Raw genomic sequence first — 22,965 nt, 5'->3', positions numbered from 1 at the left:
ATCCTCAACCTCCTAGACTACCTCATCAGATTTTGGATTTAACAAACCTCCACAACTATGTGGGCCATTTCCCTTATGATTAATTATCTATCTGTCTATCATCTAATCATCTATTTTTTTTTTACTTGTACCCATAGAATATCCCTAACCCAGAGATCTGAAAATTCCCTGATTTTGAAACTTTTTGGACACTGGCAGGTGAAAAATTCCACACTCTACTCCATGTGCCCTGCTGCAGTTGAAGCAAAGTTGCACTGAAAATACTATACAAAATGACCTACAGTTTATGGGTGTAAATTGGAGATGAAACATAAATAAATTTAATATTTAGATTTGGGACCCTTCCCCGATGGCATACATAGTGTTACATATATATGTGCAAAATTCAAAAATAAAAAAGTGCAAAATCTGAAACACCCTGGTTCCTTGATAAGTCTGCTCAATCTCTCATTGAGTGTGTGTGTGTGTGTGTGTGTGTACATGTATATCAGTGTAGATACAGACATAGCTATCACAGGGCATTTGCACATCTCCATCAATCTGTCATCTCTTATCTGTCTGTCTGTGTTGTGGGTTCCATTTCTTTGGAGAACGTGACTAAAACACCTGGAATTCTTCGTATCATGTAGAAGCAGTTGTCCACATAGATGATTCAGCCTTGATGCTCAAGTTCAAATAAGGGCTGAGGTTCTGTGAAACGTCAAATGCATCCTATTCTGCTACCTGTATAGTAAATGTAGAACAGCTGAGTGCGTGTTATAACTAAGTAAGGCTTTTTGTGACTGCTGAGGAAAGGAATATCAAGTTCTTCAAGATAGATGTTCCTATCCTCTCGTCGGACAAAACCAATCAAAACACACTCTTGCTAATGGAAGGCTTACTAACCAAATTATTGGAAGGATAGATTATACAATATTAAAAATAGTCACAAAAAGGAATATTGACTGAATTATAAAAGTAGGCAGCTCCAAATAGGTTCATTTAAAGAATTCTCTTATGTGATAAAAATCAGATCAACAGTGCATAAGTGAGTTGTGCTATATTCATGCCGACTTCTTCAGTTTGATATTCTGTGTTGTAAGGTAATAACCAGCCTGAGAAATTAAATGGGAAGCAGGAGTTTTAGCTCTGTCTGTGAGACCAATGCTGTGTAACTATGTGTTAGTGTTTAAACTTTTCTGGGTCTGTTTCTTTAGCAATAAAGAGAAACCTGGACTTAATCATCCCCAACATTAGGTACAACTCCCAGAACTTTTATCCATAAACTTAATCATTCAATCACTTGACTCTTCAGAGACAGGTGTCTTGACCTAAAGCAACAAAAAGTTTCTCTGTGTCATAAATGGCGACAAATGAGCTTTTTAGAAAAAAAAAAATGTTGATTTGGAAATATCATACCATCATGAGTCCAGTCAGGAGAGAGAAGCCAAACAGTAGAATCACAGCAAGTTTAACACAAGGAATTGACTGTGATAAAGACAGCATACCTTTAAGGACGGTTTCTATGGTCCCCTAGGGGAATGGCATTGGAGGATGCCATCCCTACCCAGCCAAGGCAGGGAGCAGCTGGTCAACAAGGATGGCAAAACTGTGCAGGGCAAGCAAGGAGTCACCAAGTGCAAGGGGCCCTTCTTCAGGCCTCATGGGCTTGGAGAGGAAGTGGCAAATCTGTGTGAATTCTCTGGCCATTCTCAGGGTGCCTGGTGGGCTTTGGTTTCTGTGTTGAAAGGGTTGTGGAAAGGTCATTGTCAGTCTGAGGCCACGAACTAACAAAGGGATTGCAAGCTGGACCTGTGGTCGTGACCCCTACTGCCCTTCCTTATATCCACGCTGTTCATTCCCAGTAGGACTACCTCCTGCTAGTGCTGGTCCTGCTGAGAAAGCCTAACTGCTCACAATAAATTTTGTTGTGATTAATTTTAATTAAAAGAGACAGAGACAGGTAAACAAAGAGGATTGGCTTCTGCTAGTTTACTCCCCAGATGCCCTCAACTGCAGCGACAGGGCCAGGAACTCAAAGCAGTTCTCCCACATGAATGATAGGGACCTGGTTACTTGAGCCATTATTATCCCCCAGTGTCTGCCTTGCTGAGAAGTTGAAGTAAAGCTGGAGATAGGAGTCAGATATTCCACCTTGTGATTCAGGTGTCTTAACCAGTACCTTAACCTGTAGACCAAACAGTCAACGAGGCATGATTTTTGTTTTTTTCATTTTTTGTTTTTCTTTTTAAATTTTTCACTCATCTATTTTCAGCCACTCAAAAGGCAGAATGAGAAAAAGAGGGAAACTTCTACTCATTGGTTGGCTCCCAGAGGCCTGGGGCAGCCAGGACTGGGACAGGCCTGGGACAGGCAGGGATGCCAAGTACCTGCACCATCATCTGCTGCCACCCAGGATGCATTAACAGGGAGCTGGGTCAGAAGCAAGGGAGAACCCTGAACCAAGACTCACAGAAGGCATGCAGGTCTCTCATGAAGTAACTGAACCCACAGTACCACAATGCCCAACCCTAAGGAAGACATTCTGAACAAATTTTTAATTGACATAAGCTTAAATGTCATTTTTATTTATTGCTATTCCTTTTTGGATTCTTTCAGAATAAATCTTTCTTCGTCTAGACCTGGGCACCATTATGTGACTTTGTGCAATGACCAGCTTCCCTTCAGGGCCTGGAAACCAAGTTCTGTCTGCTTGGTCTCATCATGGGTTATATGAAGCCAATAGTTCTCCCATGATTTTCTTGGATTCTGGGAGCCCAGGCGCCTTTCAGGTATTCCCAAAGATGCAATGAAGATGGTATGCCCAAGCAAGAATCCAGGCAATGAATCAAATGGCACCAGTAATCACACGTGGGAAAAAAAAAAAAAGTTAGTCTCAGTTGTAAATGTCCTGGATGAAGCTGTAAAAATTATATAGTGCAATCAAATCCTAAGCCTTGCACACAGGTCTTCCAAATATTCTGGCTGGAAGGAATGGAAAATACACACATGTTCTTTAGTTGTGTTCCAAAGTACAGTGGCTATGGGAGAAAAAGCTCTGTGTGCTTGAGCGCCCCGCAGGACTTGCTGCTTCATTCACGGAGGATGGCTGTATTTGAAAGGGCTCCTGACAGACACATGGCAGCGATGAGACTTAGTGTTTGTCAGATACTGACTGGAAAATCGATGAAATGAGCTTGCTAGTTCAAGTATAGCAACTGGAAGAATTTATAAAGACGATAAGATGGAAGCTTTCAAGAGAAACTTGGAATTTTGGAAAACATATCTGTTCCCTGTATTCTCTCTCTCTCTCTCTTTTTTAACATTTATTTATTTTTATTACAAAGTCAGCTATACAGAGAGGAGGAGAGACAGAGAGGAAGATCTTTCGTCCAATGATCCACTCCCCAAGTGACCGCAACAGCTGGTGCTGCACCAATCTGGAGCCAGGAGCCAGGAACTTCCTCCAGGTCTCCCATGCAGGTGCAGGAACCCAAGGCTTTGGGCCATCCTCGACTGCCTTCCCAGGCCACAAGCAGGGAGCTGGATGGGAAGTAGAGCTTCTGAGACTAGAACCAGCACCCAAATGGGATCCTGGCACATTCAAAGCGAGGACGTTAGCCACTAGGCCACCATGCTGGGCCCATCCCTTGTATTCTCTTGCATTTAGTTTTTTTCTTGTAAGATTAGTGGTGGTGGTAATTATATTTAGGTGCACACATTATAATTAAATGTATAACATTGTGAAAATCTGCATCATTCAGTGAAAGGTTATTTTCCAAATGACAAATTCAAACGTTAGGCAGTCATTCATGGGTAAGCCATTCATCCTAAGTACAAAACTAAGGATAAGCGTTAGCAGGTCAGTAAAAAATTACATGGCTATGGTTTCAAATTCTCCATAAGTGTGACTTTTAAGAAACTGCTACTTGTTGAGTGCCAGTGTTATTAAAGAAGCATACGCAGTGTTATGTGAAGGCCAACAAAATACTTCTCATTTTTTCAACAACATAGCTATGTGAAGCTAAATGTTTTCACATATTTAAACCAAATAACAACAGATTTAATGTAGGAAGTAACTTTTACTAAGCCAGCTCTTGTAAAAATTAATACTAATATTAGACATCTTATAAAAATGTAAAATAAAGTCACTCAAATAACTTTGCTTGTTTTCAGAAGACAGTTCTTCAACATCAAAATGTCACTTACACTAACGTGTAAACCTTTATTATTGTTATTATAATAAATAAATAAATATTTTTAAATTTTAATCATTAACATAACAATGTTTTAGAAAGTGTGTGGAAAATGGAATTGATAAGTTTGGTGGAATAAAAAAAAAGAAATTCATGCATAATAAGGCTCCTTCAAAGGGTCCTAGGAAATCCACATTATGAAAAAACTACACATGGATCGCAAAAACATTTTGCGACAGCATAAACTTTTACTCCATTTCCCACAAACTTGTTGAAGTAGTCCTATACAGTAAATATCAATACTTATAACTCACATAGACCAAAAACCCTTTGAAATGCTCATTTTGGAATGCTCATTAAAAGTGTAAAAGGCAAATCAGCAGTGTGGGACAGTAGGTTGAACTTTCATTTGCAATGCCAGTAGCCCATGTCCAAGTACTGCTTGGAATCCAGATTGCTCCACTTCCTGTTAATGTGCTTGGGCTCCTGCCATGCACATGGGACATCAGGATGGAGTTCCTGGCTGCTGACTATAGCCTCGTCACACCTGACTGTTTGGATCTGTTTGAGTCATTTGGGGAGTGAACTGGTAGATGGATGATCTCTCTCCTTTTCTCTCACTTTCATTTTCTCTCTCTGCGTTCACGTTGTTCTGCCTATCAAATAAAGTCTTCATAAATATCAAGACATTCTATTTCTGAAAAGTATGAGAACAACTGCCTAAGGAATTTCCTTTAGGCAACTGAATTTACAAATTTGTAAGAAATTATAGACATAACTGCAGAGGCCATAAGTTCAATGTTGACCCCAAGAGAGGAGGTGGCCTGTTCATCAGGGAAACTAGGGGGCAAGTTCAGGGTCTGGAACCATGATCTTCTGCTACAGTGTGCTGCATAGCTCAAGGATGTTTCTTTCTCTTTTTTAAGATTTATTTATTTTTAATTTTTTTATTAGATAAGCAGATTTGCAGAGAGAAATAAAGACAGAGAGTCATCTTCCATCTGCTGGTTCACACCCAAGCAACTGCAATAGCCAGAGCTGACCAATCTGAAACCAGGAGCCAGGAGCCTCTTCCAGGTCTCCCATTCAGGTGCAGTGTTCCCAAGGCTTTGGGCCATACTCTACTGCTTTCCCAGGCCACAAGCAGGGAGCTGGAAGGGAAGTGGAGCCACTGGAACATGAGTCGATGCCCATATGTGATCTCAGGACTTGCAAAGTGAGGATTTAGCTACTGAGCCACAATGCAGGGCCCAACGACATCTCTGTCTCGAGATCCCACTTCAAAAAATGAGAGAATTTTGCAATCCTCAATCCAGAAAAACGGACTGATTCATCCTCCCTTCAACATGTATCTATTTTAAAAGACACTGAGCATTAACTCAGCTTCAAGCACCTGTGCTGGTAGCCACTGAAGGCAAAGTAATAAAACATGGCCCATGCTCTGGAGGAGTCACACTCACTATCCAGCGGGAGAGATCCCATGAAAGGCAATGTCTGATTATCCCGTAATAATCTGTGTGCAATCTAAGTCAAGGACCCACATTGTTACATAAGGCTAGTACCGAAATTGTAGTATGTAATCTTATATACAATATACTTTAAAATAAACCTTATGCACTGTATCTAGGGAGCAGGAAGTAGTATGGGGTGATAACTGGCCATTGTGTGTGTACACACAAAGCCCATGGCACAGGAGCATGAGCTTGGAAAGTTATCCTTCTTGAGGGTTGCTGTAGTAAAGTTCCATAAGCTATAAGCTGTGTAGCTTATAACAACAGAAGTTTATTTTCTCACACATTTGGAGACTAGAAGTTCAGGATAAAGCTCTCTCCAAAGGGTCTAGGAAATAATCCTTTGCTGTTTCTTCCAACATCTGGTGTCTGCCACCAGAGTCCTCTGCATTCCTTGGCTTGTGAACACTTCATTCCAGTCTCTGCCTCTTCTTCACAAGGCTTTCTCCCTATCTGTGTAAACCCAAATTTCCCTCTTCTTGTAAGGACACTAGCTGTGTTTAGAGTCTTTTTCAATCCAATAGGACCCCATCTTAAACTTGATTATATCTATAAAGATTCTATTCCCAAATAGGTCCCATTCACACGTTTTGGTTAGACATGAACTTGAAGGAGGAACTATCCAACAGAAAACATGACTTTTGTTCCTGTCTTCAGCTCCATTCAGAATTCCTGTGAATCAAATTCAGATGAGTTTCCCCTCGGAGCTTCCAGGGTGTGTGCAGTGCTATTGAACTTCACTTGTCTCTTCCCTGTTTATGTTTTGAGTGGTTGCAATACTCGTGAGACATTGTGGCCATAGCATTAGTGAATTTTGAAGGCAGCTTGGGGAAGGGAGGCTAAAGGAGTAATGAGGAAACAGTAGAATCTCACATGTTTCTACTGGCCTTTTGGCAACTGCTGTGTCCCAGGCCAAAACCATCATTTCAGTCAATGTTCCTAAGACACAGTGAAGATGTAGGGAGCTGGAAATAACATCACAGTCTACACATCAGACACAAGGACACACACAGATAGGAGGGGAGGAGGTACATGTATGATGCAGCAGCTTCCCATCCTGGCACAGAGCAGGAAACCTTGGCTTGTAATACAAGCATGGTAGTTAAGAAAGCTAGACCTGGAGTCCAACCACCTGGGTTCAATCCTGGCTTCACCAAGGTCATTTTCACCTGCCTGTACCTCTGTGTGTACATTATGAATGATGATAGCATCTAACTTCACAGACTGCTCAGGAACAACAAATGAGTTCAGTACATATATATATGAGTTCATATATATATATATGGTGGGCATTTAGCCTAGTGGTTAAGACGCTTGCACCCTACATCACAGTGTCTGGGTTCGAATCTTGGCTCCATCTCCTGAATGTGGGTTCCTAGTAACACACCATCTGGGAGGCACCAGTGACTTCCTGCCACCCATGGCTCCTCATTTCTGCTCCAGCCCACACCAGCCATTTTGGACATTTGTTAAGTGAATCAACAGGTGGAAGCTTTCCACCTGTCTGTCTTTCTGCCACTCTAATTAGTAATCATTTATGTAAATACCTGACAATTTTTATACACATGTGTTATTACAGCATTGTTATTGTAACATTAGTTTCCTGTCCAGGCAATAAACATTGCCAATATTTTATGCATTCCTCCCTTAATTATCTTATCCTTTCAAGATCACCACTCAAGCAGATAACAGTCTATGTATGTAGTTTTCATTTTTTATAATTTTCCCCTTATTATCTGTATAATTGGCCCTGGGTGGGGGGCATATCCTGTGTAGCATGTCCCAGTGGTGAGCTCCTTGGAAAGTTCTCGGAGGAGTGACATAAATTCACATCAGCACCAAGCCTGTGAGGGCTCTCTTGGTAACTTTAGCCCAGGGGAACAGGTGTGGCACGCTGCTTGTGTACATTGAAGTCTATGCCAGCTCCACTCCTCGGGGTGACTGCCTACAGTGTGGGGGAACAGTGAGATCTGAATCAAGTGTGGGGCTCCTGCTGTAGCTAAGAGGAAGATAAAATAACTGGAACTTCATAGCAATCACCTTCAGACCACACTCTCAAAGGCTCTAGTTTTCCATTCTAAACCTGAGCCTCTGCTGCGAGTGATGGACAAAGCAGAAGTAAGCACATTGTCTCCAATGTAGAGAAAAGCAGGCATTGCATGGCAATGCCACACCAAAAACAAATCGAGCTTTGGGAATGCATCTATTTGTCTCCTTCTTCTACAAGTAGCATCAACAAAAACCTGAGTAATCTTAGTAAGTCCTCTTTCCTAAGAGATGGTTAAAGTTTCTGCACCTGTGAGTGAGCTTCAGCGTCTTCCCTCCTGTGGTCTCTGTCAGCAGAGGCCCTTGCCACGGCCCCAACTAGAGACCAGGGCAGCCAGCATCAGAGGCCAGAGTGAGTAGGTTATCGCTTCCTCTGAACATCATGCTGGGGCTAATAAACCCTTCAATGGAAATGAATGAGGGAGACCAGGCCCACCACCATTTTTGTTGGCTGGTGTGTTTACTCAGCTTAAGTTTTTGTGAAGCTCATGGCTTTTCAGCCCTCTCAGAAGCTGATTGGAGAGACTCATCCCGCCAATGTAAACACAACAGCTGGCTGTTTGGAGGAAGTCTGTGAGAGAAGAAATGAAATGGGAAGCATCCAAAGGCTGTCAGTCAATGCCTGCTTTCTAGTCCCATATGCTCCTGTATTCACCAGCCCTCCCCACTTATCAGAAGGCTGTAAATTCCCTGGAGAAATGCCTTATTACAGCTCCTGAGCCTCCTTCTCCAGTGCCTTATGCAGTCACAGTTAATGTGCTATTTGTTGAACACAAAGATAATAACAAGGCCTGGTATAATGACTCCATTGGCTAATCCTCCACCTCCAAGCACCAGGATCCCATATAGGCACCAGTTTTTGTCCTGGCTGTTCCATTTCTCATCCAACTGCCCTGTTTAGGGCCTGAGAAAGCAAAACCAAAGCCTTGGGATCCTATACCATGTGGGAGGACTGGAAGAGGCTCCTGGCTCCTGGCTTCAGATCAGCTTAGCTCTGGCCATTGTGGCTATTTGGGGAGTGAACCAGTGAAAAGGAGATCTTTAAAATGAAGAAGAAGAGGGAGGAGGAGAAGAAGGAAGAGGAAGAGGAAGAAGAAGAAGAAGGAGGAGGAGGAAAAAAAAGAAGAAAGAGGAGGAAGAAGGAGGAAAAGAACAGGAATTAACAAATGAGTGGCTTATTGACACTGGTTGTCACATGCTAGTCAGATATAAGAGACCTATTGATTGCAGTCTTAAGCCTGTTGATTAACCTTTATGTGGAGAATCGGGGTAACAATTTATGCTTATTACATCCTCATGAAACAAAAACCCAGTGTGTGGAAGGGAGTGAACTGCTGAGGAACATATTTTGGCTAGGTATAGACAAAGGAAAACATTTGCAATTATTAGAACGGTGCTCAGATTGGACTGGTTTGAGAGATGTAATGATTGGTTAGGAGAGAAATTCAATCAGACTAGAGGTTGAGTTGAAGGTGTAGCACTTGACATTGGTGTTAAGTTCAGCAGCATCACTGGTGTTAAGTTACATGATGTTGAAGGTTGCTTTGTACCCTGAGATGCTAAAGTTCCAAAGTTTTAGAAAGCTCTGATTCTGCAAAATCACTCTGCTGGAAACCTGAATTTGATTCGGGCGGTGTTTATTGCTCCCTTAAACAGTGTCAAGCTCTGCTCTACGTAACATTAGGACGATAGAACTGACTAGTAGAGTGCTATGCCCTTTGCTGTTACGCAGGGATTACAGTCAGCTCTCTGCAGGCAGGCGTTTGGGTGCCTGTGCTTGCTGCGATGCTTGCACTGACACAGGCTCTGCTTCTCTTTCCAGGCTGGAATCGACGGGGAGAGCATTGGCAACTGTCCCTTCTCTCAGCGTCTCTTTATGATCCTTTGGCTGAAAGGAGTCGTGTTCAACGTCACCACTGTGGACCTGAAAAGGTAAGAGAACATGGCCACTACCAGGAATAGGAGTCTGTCCTGGGATTCATGGAGTGAGTATATGGCCTCCCAGTGGAGGGCTTGGGCCTGAGTCCTGGCTTCACCTATTACTCCATTTTCTAATCACAGAGATGGCAGCCTACATGAGAGATCTGGATTGAGCTGCCAGGTCCCGGCTTTAGCCCTGGACACAGAGGGCTTTTGGAGAATTAGCTAGTCGATGGAAGAACTCTTCTTTTCAGCCTCTCAAATTTATACATATACCAAGTATCATTTAGCATCATTCAGCATCTTTACCCTTCCGGAATGCTTTAATCTGTTTTCTCTCTTCTACCTCAACAGGACGCACAAGGGAAGAATGTCATTTCACGGTCTGAAATGAGGGACACACACAAGGCAAACAAAGGGACTAAGCCAACCAAGCTTTAAACACACCTTCCTGTCTCTGTGGTCTGTGTTCCAAGTGCCACAGGAGGCAGCAGGAGAGGGTGTGTGCTGGGAGGGCACCTTGGGAGTAGCCCCCTAATTGAAATTCTTCTTGTCCCCTCCCAAGCTGATTGTGCCAGGAATTTGTTTCATTCCAGACTCCTCTACTCCCATTGTTTGCTTTCTGACAGTTCCTCCTTTGAATGCTTTCCACTCCCCATTCCTACAAGAAATGTTGCATGCCCAGAGAGAGTGCTGTGGGGAACCATGCGCCTACCCTGCCCGTGGAAGTCTCCAGCAATCTTTCTCCTCTTCCTTCTGGATGCAACCTTTCTCTCTCCTGCCCCAGCTCGCCCCTCTGGGCTCCATACTTGCTGCTGTGTTTCTGAGCAGCTGGCAGAATCACAGGAGCACACCCTTAGGCAATAACTGGGCCTGTGTCAAACACAAGGTCACTTCCCTTCTGGCAGCAGTGACAGTCTCTACCGCACAGGTGGCCAGTTTGTTCAGCACAGCATGCCAGGAACCACATTCAGCATGGCTAACGGGCGAAGACCTGAATTTCTATCCATCCACCATTCTGATTGGACATGTGTTGCAGAATTTCACCTCATGCTCACTCATCTGAGGCTTTCTCTTTGGAATATCAACCTCTGACACTCTGCTTCCTTGAGGTGGGGTTAGGCTTTGCTTATCTTCAGTTTCAATCAATGTCTGACCCAGCCTGCTTCCAGGTTCACCAACAGACCTTCTGTATCCCTAGGGACTCAATGTGCTGCCTATCAAATGAGAGCACTTCAAAAAGTTCTTGGAAAGGGATGGGAGGGTGACACACAAGTGGATCTGTGAGCTGTGACATTGACAGCCCACACAGATACCAGTGCATCCTTATTTGGGCATCTGCTCCAATTCGCATCAGCTCCCTGCGAATGGCTTGAGAAAAAAAAAAAAAAAAAAAAAAACAGTAAAAGATGGCCCAAGTCCTTGGGCCCCTGCCACCCACATAGGAGATCTGGGTGAAGCTCCAGGTTTCAACCTGGCACAGTACTGGCCATTGTGGCCATCTAGGGAGTGAGACAGCAGATGGAAAATTTCTATATACAACTCTGCCATTCAAACTAATAAATAAGTCTTTAAAATTTTTGAAATCCATGCATAGCTTTTCATAATGTTCATTTTCTGCAAATCTTCTCTTTTTCCCTCTGAGTGTGTGTGTGCATGTGTGTGTGTGTAGAAAAGCAGAGAGAGGTCTCTGATCTGCTGCTTTGTTCTCCACATGCCTGCAGCAGCCAGGCTGAAGCTGGGAGCCCAGATCTCGATGCAGGTCTCTCTCCAAGCTGATAAGAACTACTTGTTCCACCAGCTGCTACCTCCCAAGGTGCATATTAGCATGAAGGTGAAGATGCAAGCCCAGGGCTTCCAACAAAGCATGTAAAATCCAAAGCAGCTGCCAAACCACTGTGCAAAGAGTCCCTCTAGAAGACCATATCAGAACAAGCGACAGTTGCTATAAGAAGAAATGCCTTTTGTAAATGTTTTATTTGAGTCTCATTTAAAAACCGAAGATATGTTTATTTAGAAAACAGGCAATAGTTTCTGAGTTAGATCAGTGCTTACACACCACAGTGATTTTTAAAAATAGGCACAATTTCTGATTCATAGGAGATTTTCAACTTGTGTTGAACAGAATTCTTTTAAGATTGATTTATTTTTCATTGGAAAGGTATATTTACAGAGAAAGAAGGATAGACACAGAAACAGTTATCTTCCATTCACTGATTCTCTCTCCAAATAGCTGCAATAGCCAGAGCTGGGTCAGTCTGAAGCCAAGGTCTCTCACATGGGTGGGTGCAGGGACCCAAGCACTTGAGTCTTCCTCCATTGCTTTCCCAGGCACATTAGCAGGAAACTAGATTGGAAGTAGAAAACCAGGAATCAAACCAGGTCCCGTATGGGATGTTGATGCTATAAGTGGAAGCTTAACCTACCACACCACGGTACTGTTGAACGGAGTTTTTCTAAGTATTGCAAGAAAAATAACTACTTGTTAGTAAAGCTAGAGCCAAATTTTAAGAATACTAATATTCACCTTGGATAAGTTGCAAAGTAAAAAATGCTACAAAAAACTTTGATTGAATCTGAACAAATTGGTAGTATTAGAATATTGCAAAGCTTATATGTGTTATCTGGGGTGGGCATCATGGTATACCAAGTTAAGCCCTTGATTGGAGTGCCAGCATCCCATGTTTGAGTGCCAACTCACAACTGCTCCTCTTCTGATCCAGAGTCCTGCTAATGAACAATGGTCCAGTCATTGGGCTGATGCCATCCACATAGGAGACCCTCTTGGAATCCTAGGATCTGGGCTTCAGTGTGGCCCGCTTGGAAAGTTACATGCATTTGCAGAATGAATCAGAGGATGGGGTCCTTTCTCCCCCCCCCCCCTCCTCTCCTCTCCTCTCCTCTCCTCTCCTCTCCTCTCCTCTCCTCTCCTCCCCTCCCCTCCCCTCCCCTCCCCTCCCCTCCCCTCTCCTCTCCTCTCCTCTCCTCTCCTCTCCTCTCCTCTCCTCTCCTCTCCTCTCCTCCCCTCCCCTCTCCTCTCCTCTCCTTTCTAAATAGGTGAAAATAAACACCATTTTAAAAATTGTGGGGCCTGCTATAGCAGCCTAGTAGCTAAATCCTCTCCCTGCATACCTGGGATCTCACATAGACACTGGTTCGTATCCCAGCTGCTCCATTTCCCATCCAGCTTCCTGTTTGTGGCCTGGGAAAGCAATGAAGGACAGTCCAAGGCCTTGGGACCCTGCACCCATGTGGGAGTCCCAGAAAAAGCTCTAGACTCTTGGCTTCAGATCAGCTCATCTCTGGCTATTGTGGCCACTTGGGGAAAAAACCAGTGCATGGAAGATCTTTCTGTTTGTCTTTCTGCCGTTACAATTTTAAAAAAAAAATGAAGAAATCTTTAAAAAGTAATTGTGTATTCCAGCCTCCATACCTGTAAGAAATAAATCTTTATTCTTTATAAATTACCCAGTCTGCGATATTTGTTACAGTAGCACAAAGCAGACTAAACTTTGGCAACTCCTAAAACATAGACTCTTTCCTGTGCAAGAATGTAAGAAAACAACCTGCCCTCCATGTCAAACTCAACAGAGTTTATTGCCGGATAGATTTGATTCTAATGCTAAATTAAAATAATTTTTGAAATCTTTTAAAATATTGTGTTAGCAGGAAGACTCTCTATAACATTATCTATTTGCAACCACAAGTAAGTTGTCCAGTTTTTATATGATTAAAAATAGCAACTTTTATGCATACCATCATACCATGCAAGTTATTAAACACCTTTAAAATTTGCTTTCAAGTAAATCCTGAATTTCAGCTCATTAAGCCTGTGCTTGTTAAAACGATTTATAATTTTGACTAGTATTCCTTTTATTTTCCAATTCAGCTCCAGCCAGTGGAGTCATTTTGGGAGTGAACCAGTGGATGAAGACTCCCCCAACCTCTCCTCTCACTCCTCTCTGTGACTCTGCCTTTCAAATAATAATGTAAAAAAAAAAAAAGAAAATCCTTTAAAAAGGTTTTGTGAAGAGAGTCTCGATTTAATAGTTTTGTTTTCAATCAAATAATTGCTTATTTTCTTAGTGACCTGATGCTATATCATGGTTGTTTATTGATGAAAAAATAGAATTCTAATGAGTCTGGAAAAAGACTGAACAATATTGCAATTAATTCTTATGTGTGAGAATGTAGTTTACAAAGGATAAGGCTACCTCAGCTTGGCAGATGATTCAAGTTTTCACTCTCTCTTTTTTCCTAACATTTGAAGATATTTCTTTGCACGGAGTAGATTCCAACTCAGTGATTTCTGAAGCTGTTTATCTTGTCAGCAAAGGCTTCTGAGCTTTGGGTAGTGAAAGCTTGGAGCTGAATGAGCTATACCTCTCCACCTTTTCATTTGTGTGCAGCTCTTTCGTCTTGAAGTGCTTCTCTTTCACGGACTCCGCAGAAGAGCTTTCCTTCAGAACCTTCTCCCACCTCCCCTGCCCTTCACCCCACACTGCAGATCCATAGTTTGCTGATGGGCATGTTGGATGACACAGAACCCTTGTTTGCAATGAACTGTAGGTTTTCCAGCTCCCTGATATAAACCTACACTTCAATCTTGTTCTCTCCACAGAAAGCCAGCTGACCTGCACAACCTCGCCCCCGGGACCCATCCACCCTTCCTGACCTTCAATGGGGATGTGAAGACAGATGTTAACAAGATCGAGGAGTTCCTGGAGGAGACCTTAACCCCTGAGAAGTAATCAATGCATTGATTGATTGGGAAGCTAACGCATGCAAAGGGGCCAGATTGGAGCTGCAAATGCAGATTGATAGCTTTGAGGGGGCCGGTTTTTAAGGGAACCTCATCACTCCAAAGCACAGGATTCTCTTTTCAAAGAGAGATTTGAGGACCACTCCGTTTAAGGGCTGCTAATCTCAACCCCGCGCTGCTCAGTGCACAGGAGAGTAGGCAGGGTCAGTGAAGTGGAACCAGTCACTCCCTCTTAAACAGGGCGTCGTAGGAAGTTTTCCACCTTCTGCTCTGCCCCAGTATACCCCTTTCTTTACAGTCCATATTACTGGAAGGGAGAACCATTTCTGAACAAAAGCTGAAAAGTAGACGAAATGATAACAAGCTGGGAAAGGCAAGCCCACTGACTAGTTGAGCACCAAGAGCCCAATCTGATCTGGCCCACAGTGAAATGGATAAAGCCTGCCTCCAATAGCTCCCCTTTGGGAAACAGGAACAGGGAGGGGCCAGGCTAGCAAGCTTGGATATTCTTGCTGGTTACATAGCTGCTATTGATGGAAAAGAGAAGTATAATGCTGAAAACAGTGGGTTGGAGAGTTTACAGGGGCAAGGCTTGATTCTGACTGGCATGTTATGGTGAGGGATCCCGCCAGTCACCATCTGAAGAGACCTGGGGGAATCACATTGCATGCTGAGTAAGGCATGGACTCCAGCCTGTGAGGTGGCCACAGGAAAAGTCCAAGTAGAGGAATTATGAGCTAGGGGAGGTGGAAGCATAAGAGGCCAGAAGGTTGGAAATGAGGAAATCAATGAAGCAACATCTGTGGCAACAGTCCAGGCCAATATTGAGTGAGGGGCTCACCAAAGGCTGCAGTGATAAAATGGCAAGAGAGCAGTGGGAAGGGTTGAGATCATGTTTGGCAGAGGAAGTGGTATACAACTACTAAAAATCACCATCTCGCATTGAGTTTAAAAATCAAGCTGATGAGTGCTTATATCACACTCTCTTTGAGCAGGACTCAGGCCCTTAGGAGGTGGTGAGGTCACGGTCATTATATAGCCAGGACTCTAGAGAACAATTTGCCCAAGGTCTTACAAGTTACTTGTGAGTTACTCTTAAAAAAAAATTCAAAGTTCCTGTCCTGCTGTGATTAAACTTCCAACAATCACACAACCTTCCTGAAAAGTCCTCTTTGTCATCCTTAGCTCAGTTTCACAGGGAGAGTGGAAAGCTGCTTCTGGCATGGTGGTGGCTGCTGTGTGTGGCCTTGAAGGAAGTGATGAAGCAGTCGGGTGGGTGACACCCAGCTTGACTGCTACCAGAAGCCACACACATCTCTGGATGGGATGCCAGCCAGCCAGCCAGCCCCTAGCTGCAAGTGCCCTGAGGGGGACCCAAGCTCCAGCTCGCTTCTGTGCAATTCCACCTCCTGTGCTGGCTCAGGCGTGCATCTGAAAAGGAAAGGCTGTGCTCCAGAGCAGCTGAACTTGACACTGTGCCTGGGAGGCCACAGAGGAAGGCCCAGGCTGAAATGAGTGCTTCCCTTTGTGGGAAGATGCACTCCTGGGAGACTGCTCCACCAGGAACAGGAAGTGGAGCCCGAGAGTCCCATTGAGCTCTTGGCCAGGGTGCTGCATGGAGGGGTGCAGGGGTGCTGCCAGCCCTGCTGGTGGGAATGTGCTGACACCTCTCACACTCCTGTCTCCTCTGAGCGTGAAGAGTGACTCTCTGGGGCCCTTTCTGCTCTCGGACTCCTGTGTCCACAAGCGAGGCTCCCACCCCACCTGCCCAATCCAGCTCTGCTTTAGCAGGTGTTTCTGAAACTCAGGGCACTCCAGCGTGCGTGCAGTTACGATGGGACCGAAGGGTTCCCTGTGTTCTGGGACTGTCTTTCCAAGAAGGGTCATCATCACATCAGTCAACTCCGGAGCAGTATCTTACCCAGTCACCTTCTTGAGATCAACATGCTGGTCCTCATTTCATGGATGATGTGTGACATGCCTGTAGCAGAGACTACGCACACTCAGGAAGCATCTACGTGCTTTCCTACACTCCAGCTTCTCTCAGTCAAGGTGGGGAGTCCTCTGGCTGATTCCTGGCCAGTGGGAAGGAAGTGGACATGATGGCACTAACCACGTTCTGGCCCTTCCTTGGCCTGATGCTTCTCCCCCTTTTTCCTGCTAACAGAGTTGACGGCTCTGTTTCAAAAGCTACTGGATAGAAGAGGCCGTTCTGCCTGCTCTGATTTTGCTTGAGTGAGAAATAAGCCCTGTACATTCAGTCCCCGCCCCCGCGCCACACCCCCCCGACTGTGTGGCTAATTTGTGACTGCAGAATAGCGCCACCTAGTGGTGTAGCTTTGAACCCTAATCTCTGACACCTGAGCCACCTTCTGAGCCCCAGGGGCGCCATACTGCAGGAGGGATGGCTCTTTTTCTTTCTCCCCATCATCCCCACCCACACAGCCTGCCCTGACCTTCCTCCAGTTCAGGGCTTCCTCCTGACTTCAGCTGTGTGGGAGGTTTGGAGACATTCATTGCTGCTTCATGGGCAACCCAGTGATCCAGCACTTCTCAAAGCTGTTTACATGGGCATCCTAGAAGGCTGCCAACACGTAGGCCCTGTTGGTGAGGCCATCCAGGAGTGTCCCCTACCTGCCTTTGTAGCCTTGACACTGTGGCAGGTCCCGTGATCACTTCCCGGGAAATCTTCCCACATTAGCTCCAGCACAGAAGCCTGATGCTCACACCAGGCCACCAGCCCAAGCTGCCTCCCTGACTGGTTGGTTCTGAGCCCTGTAGTGCCATCAGGGCATCAAACCCCATGAAGCGTTCACCAGGCACTAGTCTGCCATGTGGTTCTCATCACATCGCTGTTTGTAAAAGCTGCCAGAGAGCCAAGACAATGGTAGGTGCTATTTTTGCCTCGTTAGCTTTATTTTCTGAAAATCACATATAAACACTCCAACAATTTTTTTTTTAATCACAATTGATTCCACAGGGCATTTGGTGTCAAAATGAGAATTCCGGAAAGTCTTAACTCTTTCCTGGGACTAGCATTCTTCCATTTCCACAGACTGACTCGGTTGAGGTTCCACAGGGAAGTGTCGGGGTCAACGCTGAGGTGACTCTGAAACACGCTGCCCTTGCCTTTTATCTCCAAGGAGTGACCAGTTTCTAGGACTTAGAACAAAGTCAGGAGATCCAGCCCTGGCCACCTCTCTGCCGAATGTAGTCCCTGCTCTGTGACCTTGAAAAAGCACCTCTCCTCAATCCCACTTGCTTCCTCATTTCCATAATTAGAGGGTAAAACTTCACAGTCTCCAAAATGCGTCCCAGACCAAGTTCTACCATCCTATGAGTTTACCGAAATGCTGACCCAGAGGCAGCTATTGGTTAAGATAATCCTCACCTATCGATGCTGCACTAAAAATCCAGGAGGGTAAACTGAATCTTGGTACACAGCCTATTGTTCTGTCAGTTAGTGAGCATGCGTGGAATGTAACAGGGTTCAGATCATAGAATCTGGAAGATACTTTGATTACATTATTTTTTAAAGCGCAGAGGGATAACTCACAACAGGGAGAGAATAACTAGAACGTTATTCTAACCTTCTGGCAGGGGGAGAAACAGCCTGCTTGCCTCTCACGGGGTAGCACGGGGGCTGAGAATGGGCTCAGGTGTTAGAGACTAACGAAGGTTCAAATCCATGTGACTGGGTTGTGCAGTAACAGATTACCCAGAAAGTCTCAGACTTAGTAGAACACCAGATTATTTCTTATTCAGGCAAGATGTGAGTGGGTGGAGCGGCCTGTTCATCTTGTGGTTTTGTAACACATAGCCTTCAAGCCTCCTTTGAAAAAGAGTTCAAGGCTGTGCCAAGTCATTTTAAGGACCAGGGCCATAGCCAATTACATCACGTCCCCTGCTTCCCAATGCCCAGGGACCAGTCACAGAACCCCACCCAAACTGAAAGAAGCTGGAAAACAGACAGAAACAGACATTGAGTGTGAGTAGTCACTGGTGCAGGAGAAGTACGCGGTGCCTGTCAGGTCTATAATTCTCACCTCTAGAAAACAAAGAAAATCCTGATGACCTTCAGGACAGCTACTGTACAAGATGTCACTACTTAGTCCATTGCCTCACACCGAGTGTGAGCTCATTCAGTGATAGTTTAAAGAGTCAGGAAGGATGATGCCAATTTTGTGTTGCCCAAGCACAGCTCTAGGGACCATGAATGACCTTCCTCCTAGACTGCCGGCCCTTGGGGTCCATTTGAATGAATAAGCCAGACCCTTTCAAGGCTCTTATCTTTAATGGCACAGACTAGAGGAAGCCAGCACATGGTCAGGATCAGAAAACTCAGAAGCATTAACCTGCTTCTCATAGGACGGGCCCAATGAAGGAGGAATGAAGGAGAAGACAGACATGGAAAGTCCTTTCACTTTTCAGCTGTCTAGCAAAAATGAAGGTCAACATTCAGATTGCCAGAAAATTCTCCAGAATGAGTGAAGATCACTCCACCTCCCTCTTCTCCAGGGTGTCCTCCAGTGCAGACATAGGGCCTGTTTCCTAGCAGGTGTTTAATGTATGTGGGTCTAGTTGCCTGAGGTCTTTTTCTTCAGTGGTATGGGGGCCTGTGACTTGTCAGTGAGAAGTCAGCTGGGACTCTAGCCAGGTGCAGCAATTACCGTCTGCTAGCATTTATATGCACATATATATGCATACATATATTGCTACAATTTTCTGTTTCAAAGAAACTTATGTGGGAGGGACGAGAGAGTTCTTTTCTATTTCCCAGAATGAGGCTTAAATGCGTATCTCAGACAGATGTGCTCGATGTAAGAGATCTTAAAAAGTGTCATAAGAAATTTGCATTATTTAGATTAGGGGTCAGCTAACTTTACCTGTAAAAGGCCAGATAGAATTTTTGGCTTTCTGAATAGTACAGTACCTAACACAGATTCTGGTTTTCAGTAAAATCAACTGTATCCAATATGGAAATGAATGGGTATGTCTGTGCCCTGGTGGAACTTATGAACAGTGAATTTGATTTCCGTGTTTTCTCATTCTCTTTCCACCATTTAAAAAGTTAGAGCCACTGCTAGCTCCTGAGCTCTAAATAAACAAAGGTCTTAGGGTTAGAGAAGTTTATCATCTCTGCAATTGTCATCAGACCGAATCTCAAGGTTATTTGCAGATAATTCCGTGGGTGAAACACTGTTTTTTAGCCTTGTAGAGACACTGGAAATAGTCTGCAGCCCACTTAGTTGTGACTTTAAAATGTAGCAGAGAAGGACCTAAGTTGCACACATTTGGCACCCTGTGGGGTAAGCTCCCCAAGCCTACTTGCTGACATCTGTGAAAGTCGCAGCTCCGACACACCCTGGCCCCAAGAATGAACTTCAAATGGAGCACTGTGCCGCACAATGTGCAGGAAACAGGGTGCCACAACCCCTGTAACTACAGGCTCTCTGATGTCCGTTTTGGATTTGGAGCCACATAGCCGTGTTGGGCCCGCCACGATGGCAAAGGGATGGGTAAATTCCCAGAATGTGATCGAATAATTGCATAGAGCAGCCGTAGCAACCGACTCCGACAAATTGCCCACTGAAAGGCATTTTTAGACTCTTCTCTCTTTTCATTATTAAGGAGAAACAGAAAGTACTTGCTATTTGTTAATAATTGTTTAATTCTATCATCATGATATCGTACTAGAGTCTATGTTAGAGGCCGCAATGGAGGGAAGTGGCACTAATGACAGATTACTGGCATCTTTCAGAAAACCTAGCTTTTGTGCTCCCTCCGCCTTCCCAGCAGATGAATTTCCCAATTCCCATTTGCCCGGGAAGCCCCTGTGCAGATCGCCCCTTCTGGTGGATGTAGACAGGTCACCCACAGGACTCCAGCATTAAGAAGCTTGGAACTTTGAAAGTGTCAGTTTATTCACGTGGGAATCGAGAGTAATAGTGCCAATAGGGTTGTCATGAATAAGTCATATGTAGTTGTGGATGGGTCACAGCAGTGCCTGATACTTACTGGGCACTCGATATGGAGTGAGTTTGTCCTGCTCCCAGAGGGAGGGAGTGTGGGAGGGCTTTGTGTTGAGGCCAAGAAACCAGGGTCTCATGGTCCCTTCACTGTTTATTAGCCATGGGCCCTCAAATCCTCATTGAACTCCTCAGGCGCCCAGTGATTGGCTCTGTGACATAAGGATGACCATGACTTCCTGTCAGATTAGCAGATTTTGAGAACTCCTCCAATGGCTGATCTCTGCCATGAAATGGCCATGACTCAAGAGTAGGCAGCGCCAGGGAATGTGTCATTTGAAGAAAAAGATGAACAACAAATCGTTTGTTCATGTTGGCAAGTTATTCACAATATTAAATTAAACCAAACAGCAAGAACAAATGATTTTGTTATGTAAGCTTAAAGCACCCCAAGAGCTTAATTGAGAATCCATTGATAACAACCCTAGCCAGGTAGCTGTCCCATATTTCCTCTCACACATGCCTGACCACGTACTTCTGTACTTTTAGTAATAATGAAATAGTATTTTTAATCAGGAGGTTTATTTTAATGGCACTAATGGGTTGCAGCCATGACTCCCACCCATGCAAATGGACTTCATTCAGGCTCTAGACTGATGGTTCTAATTCTGCCTTGCCTCTTCTGACTCAAAAATGAAAGGCTGTCAAGGGGAGGGAAGGACTGAGTCGCTGCAATTCTTTCCCTACATTGGGAAATAAGACCTGTCCTGCTAATGAGACTGGATAATCTGCATAGCATATGACTGCACACAAGGAACCCAGAGGTGCAGAACATGTCTGAAGAGGGACAGGGATATTGTTCCCCTGGAGAAAAGATTTAGAGGCATCAGTACCAAGGTGCCTGGTGCCTGGTGTCTCCTTACTCCTAGAGTGCACTCTAAGGTCAAATTGAGCAGGGGAAATGGCAGGTGCCCTACCTGATACAGAGGCAAGCTCAGTCAGAAGCTGGATTTGAGCTTTTTCATTGGTGCATCACTTCTTGTGGTCCTAGGAAGATGTCACATTCAGAATCTGAGGGGACATTTTGGCTTCTTGCCAGCAGACCATCTCATCCTGGTCTGCTCTTAGCACCTCCCAGTCTCTGGTTTTCTTAATGTTTGAAAAAGGGTTGAGAGTGCCTAACAACTCTACAAGATGGTTATTAAAGGCCCAACCCATGTGTGGACCCAACTGAGAGAGGTAATATTGCCCACCTTGGTGGGGATAAGAACCACCACCACTACCACCATCCCCGCATAAGAGAACATCAAGTCTCACTGAGTCCTGGGAACTCTGTCTTCCATTCCAGGTACCCTAGGCTGGCTGCAAAACACCGAGAATCCAACACAGCAGGCATTGACATTTTCTCCAAGTTCTCTGCCTACATCAAAAACACCAAGCAGCAGAACAATGCTGGTAAGTGACAATGCCTGATCCCTCTCCAGAGCATTTTCAGTTTGTCCAGGACTCCATCAGAGAAGCATCTGGAACAGTGCTTGCTGCTCTCTGCCCACCTCATGTCTCCCTTGGCACAGGAATGAGGGTGGGGATGCTTCTGTCTGACTAGTGCAGGAGGAAAGGCTGGTGGGCCCTCTTGCTGAATCGCTGACTGACAGCAGATCCCAAGGCACTGAACAGAAGAGTCCCTGCTACTCTCTGTCCTGAATTTGTGACCCTGCCTGGGCTCAGATGGGGAACACACATTCCTACTTCCTTCTGGGTCTTGCAAAATCTTTCCCTGAATTGTCCGTAGGCTGGTTGGCAAAATCTGACAATGGATGCCTGGCTCTCTGCATTCTCCCAGCTGTGCGTGCAGAGGTTGCTGGAAAAGCCACCCCACAAAGCCTGGCTCAACTTCCAACAATTCTCCTTTGACATTGGCTGTAGAGCTAAGGACTTGATTCTTCTGTGCTGAACCCATTCTCAAGCAAACTCATGTACTTGGTTACTCATTTGCCGTTGCTCTTTCACAATAGCTTTCTCATAGAGACCATGTTAAGCTTTAGGAGGAGAAGGAGAGTGAAGGAAGGCTAAGTGACTCAGCACAGGAGGGTAAAGTGGTCTTGTGAGCTGGATCCCTGCCCTACTGCTTCCAGCCAAGCAGAAGAAATATCACATGCATCTTCACGAATGACCAAGTAGAGAGAGACATACCATGCACCAAGACAAAAAAGTGCATGCTAACTGCTGCAGGGACTAAGGTTATCAACTGAGATAACCAGGAAAGACTGCTGTGCATGGATTGAAAGAGAAGAAATGGTGGTGATGAACAGAGCAGAGTTCGTGCAGCAAGAAGTCAATCATTCAGAAACAGTTCCTGAATTCGATTCTGGGACCTTAAACAAAGGAAAGCCACTTTCCCAGTCTTCCAGGTCCAGCAGGTGCAGGAGAGCACAAACTCTTGAGTCGAATAACCAGACAAGAAGTTAACAAAAGCTTAACCCAAGAGTCAAAAGAACTGATGATGTCCAAGAATGGCTTTTGCCGAGTGTAAAGAACCTGGAGAACTTACAGCTAGAGATCACGAAATAGCTTCATGAAGG

At 44.7% G+C, this 22,965-nt stretch overlaps 1 protein-coding gene across 2 annotated transcripts in view; it reads left to right on the top strand.

Annotated features, from left to right (window-relative positions):
• CLIC5 (chloride intracellular channel 5) overlaps nucleotides 1–22,965 on the top strand; it is a 147,425-nt gene that overhangs the window by 93,256 nt on the left and 31,204 nt on the right. For both annotated transcript variants that reach the window (XM_040983491.1, XM_040983492.1), the window contains exons 2-4: nucleotides 9,555–9,664; nucleotides 14,274–14,399; nucleotides 21,732–21,838. In XM_040983491.1, the coding sequence (XP_040839425.1) occupies nucleotides 9,555–9,664; nucleotides 14,274–14,399; nucleotides 21,732–21,838 (343 nt within the window). The remainder of the gene's footprint in view (nucleotides 1–9,554; nucleotides 9,665–14,273; nucleotides 14,400–21,731; nucleotides 21,839–22,965) is intronic.

This window comes from Ochotona curzoniae, unplaced genomic scaffold, assembly GCF_017591425.1.
Source record: "Ochotona curzoniae isolate NIBS_2020 unplaced genomic scaffold, NIBS_Ocur_1.0 contig_3819, whole genome shotgun sequence".
NCBI classification, from domain to species: domain Eukaryota; kingdom Metazoa; phylum Chordata; class Mammalia; order Lagomorpha; family Ochotonidae; genus Ochotona; species Ochotona curzoniae.
The sequence above is the reverse complement of the archived record's forward strand: the minus strand, read 5'-3'. Positions and strand labels throughout refer to the sequence as shown.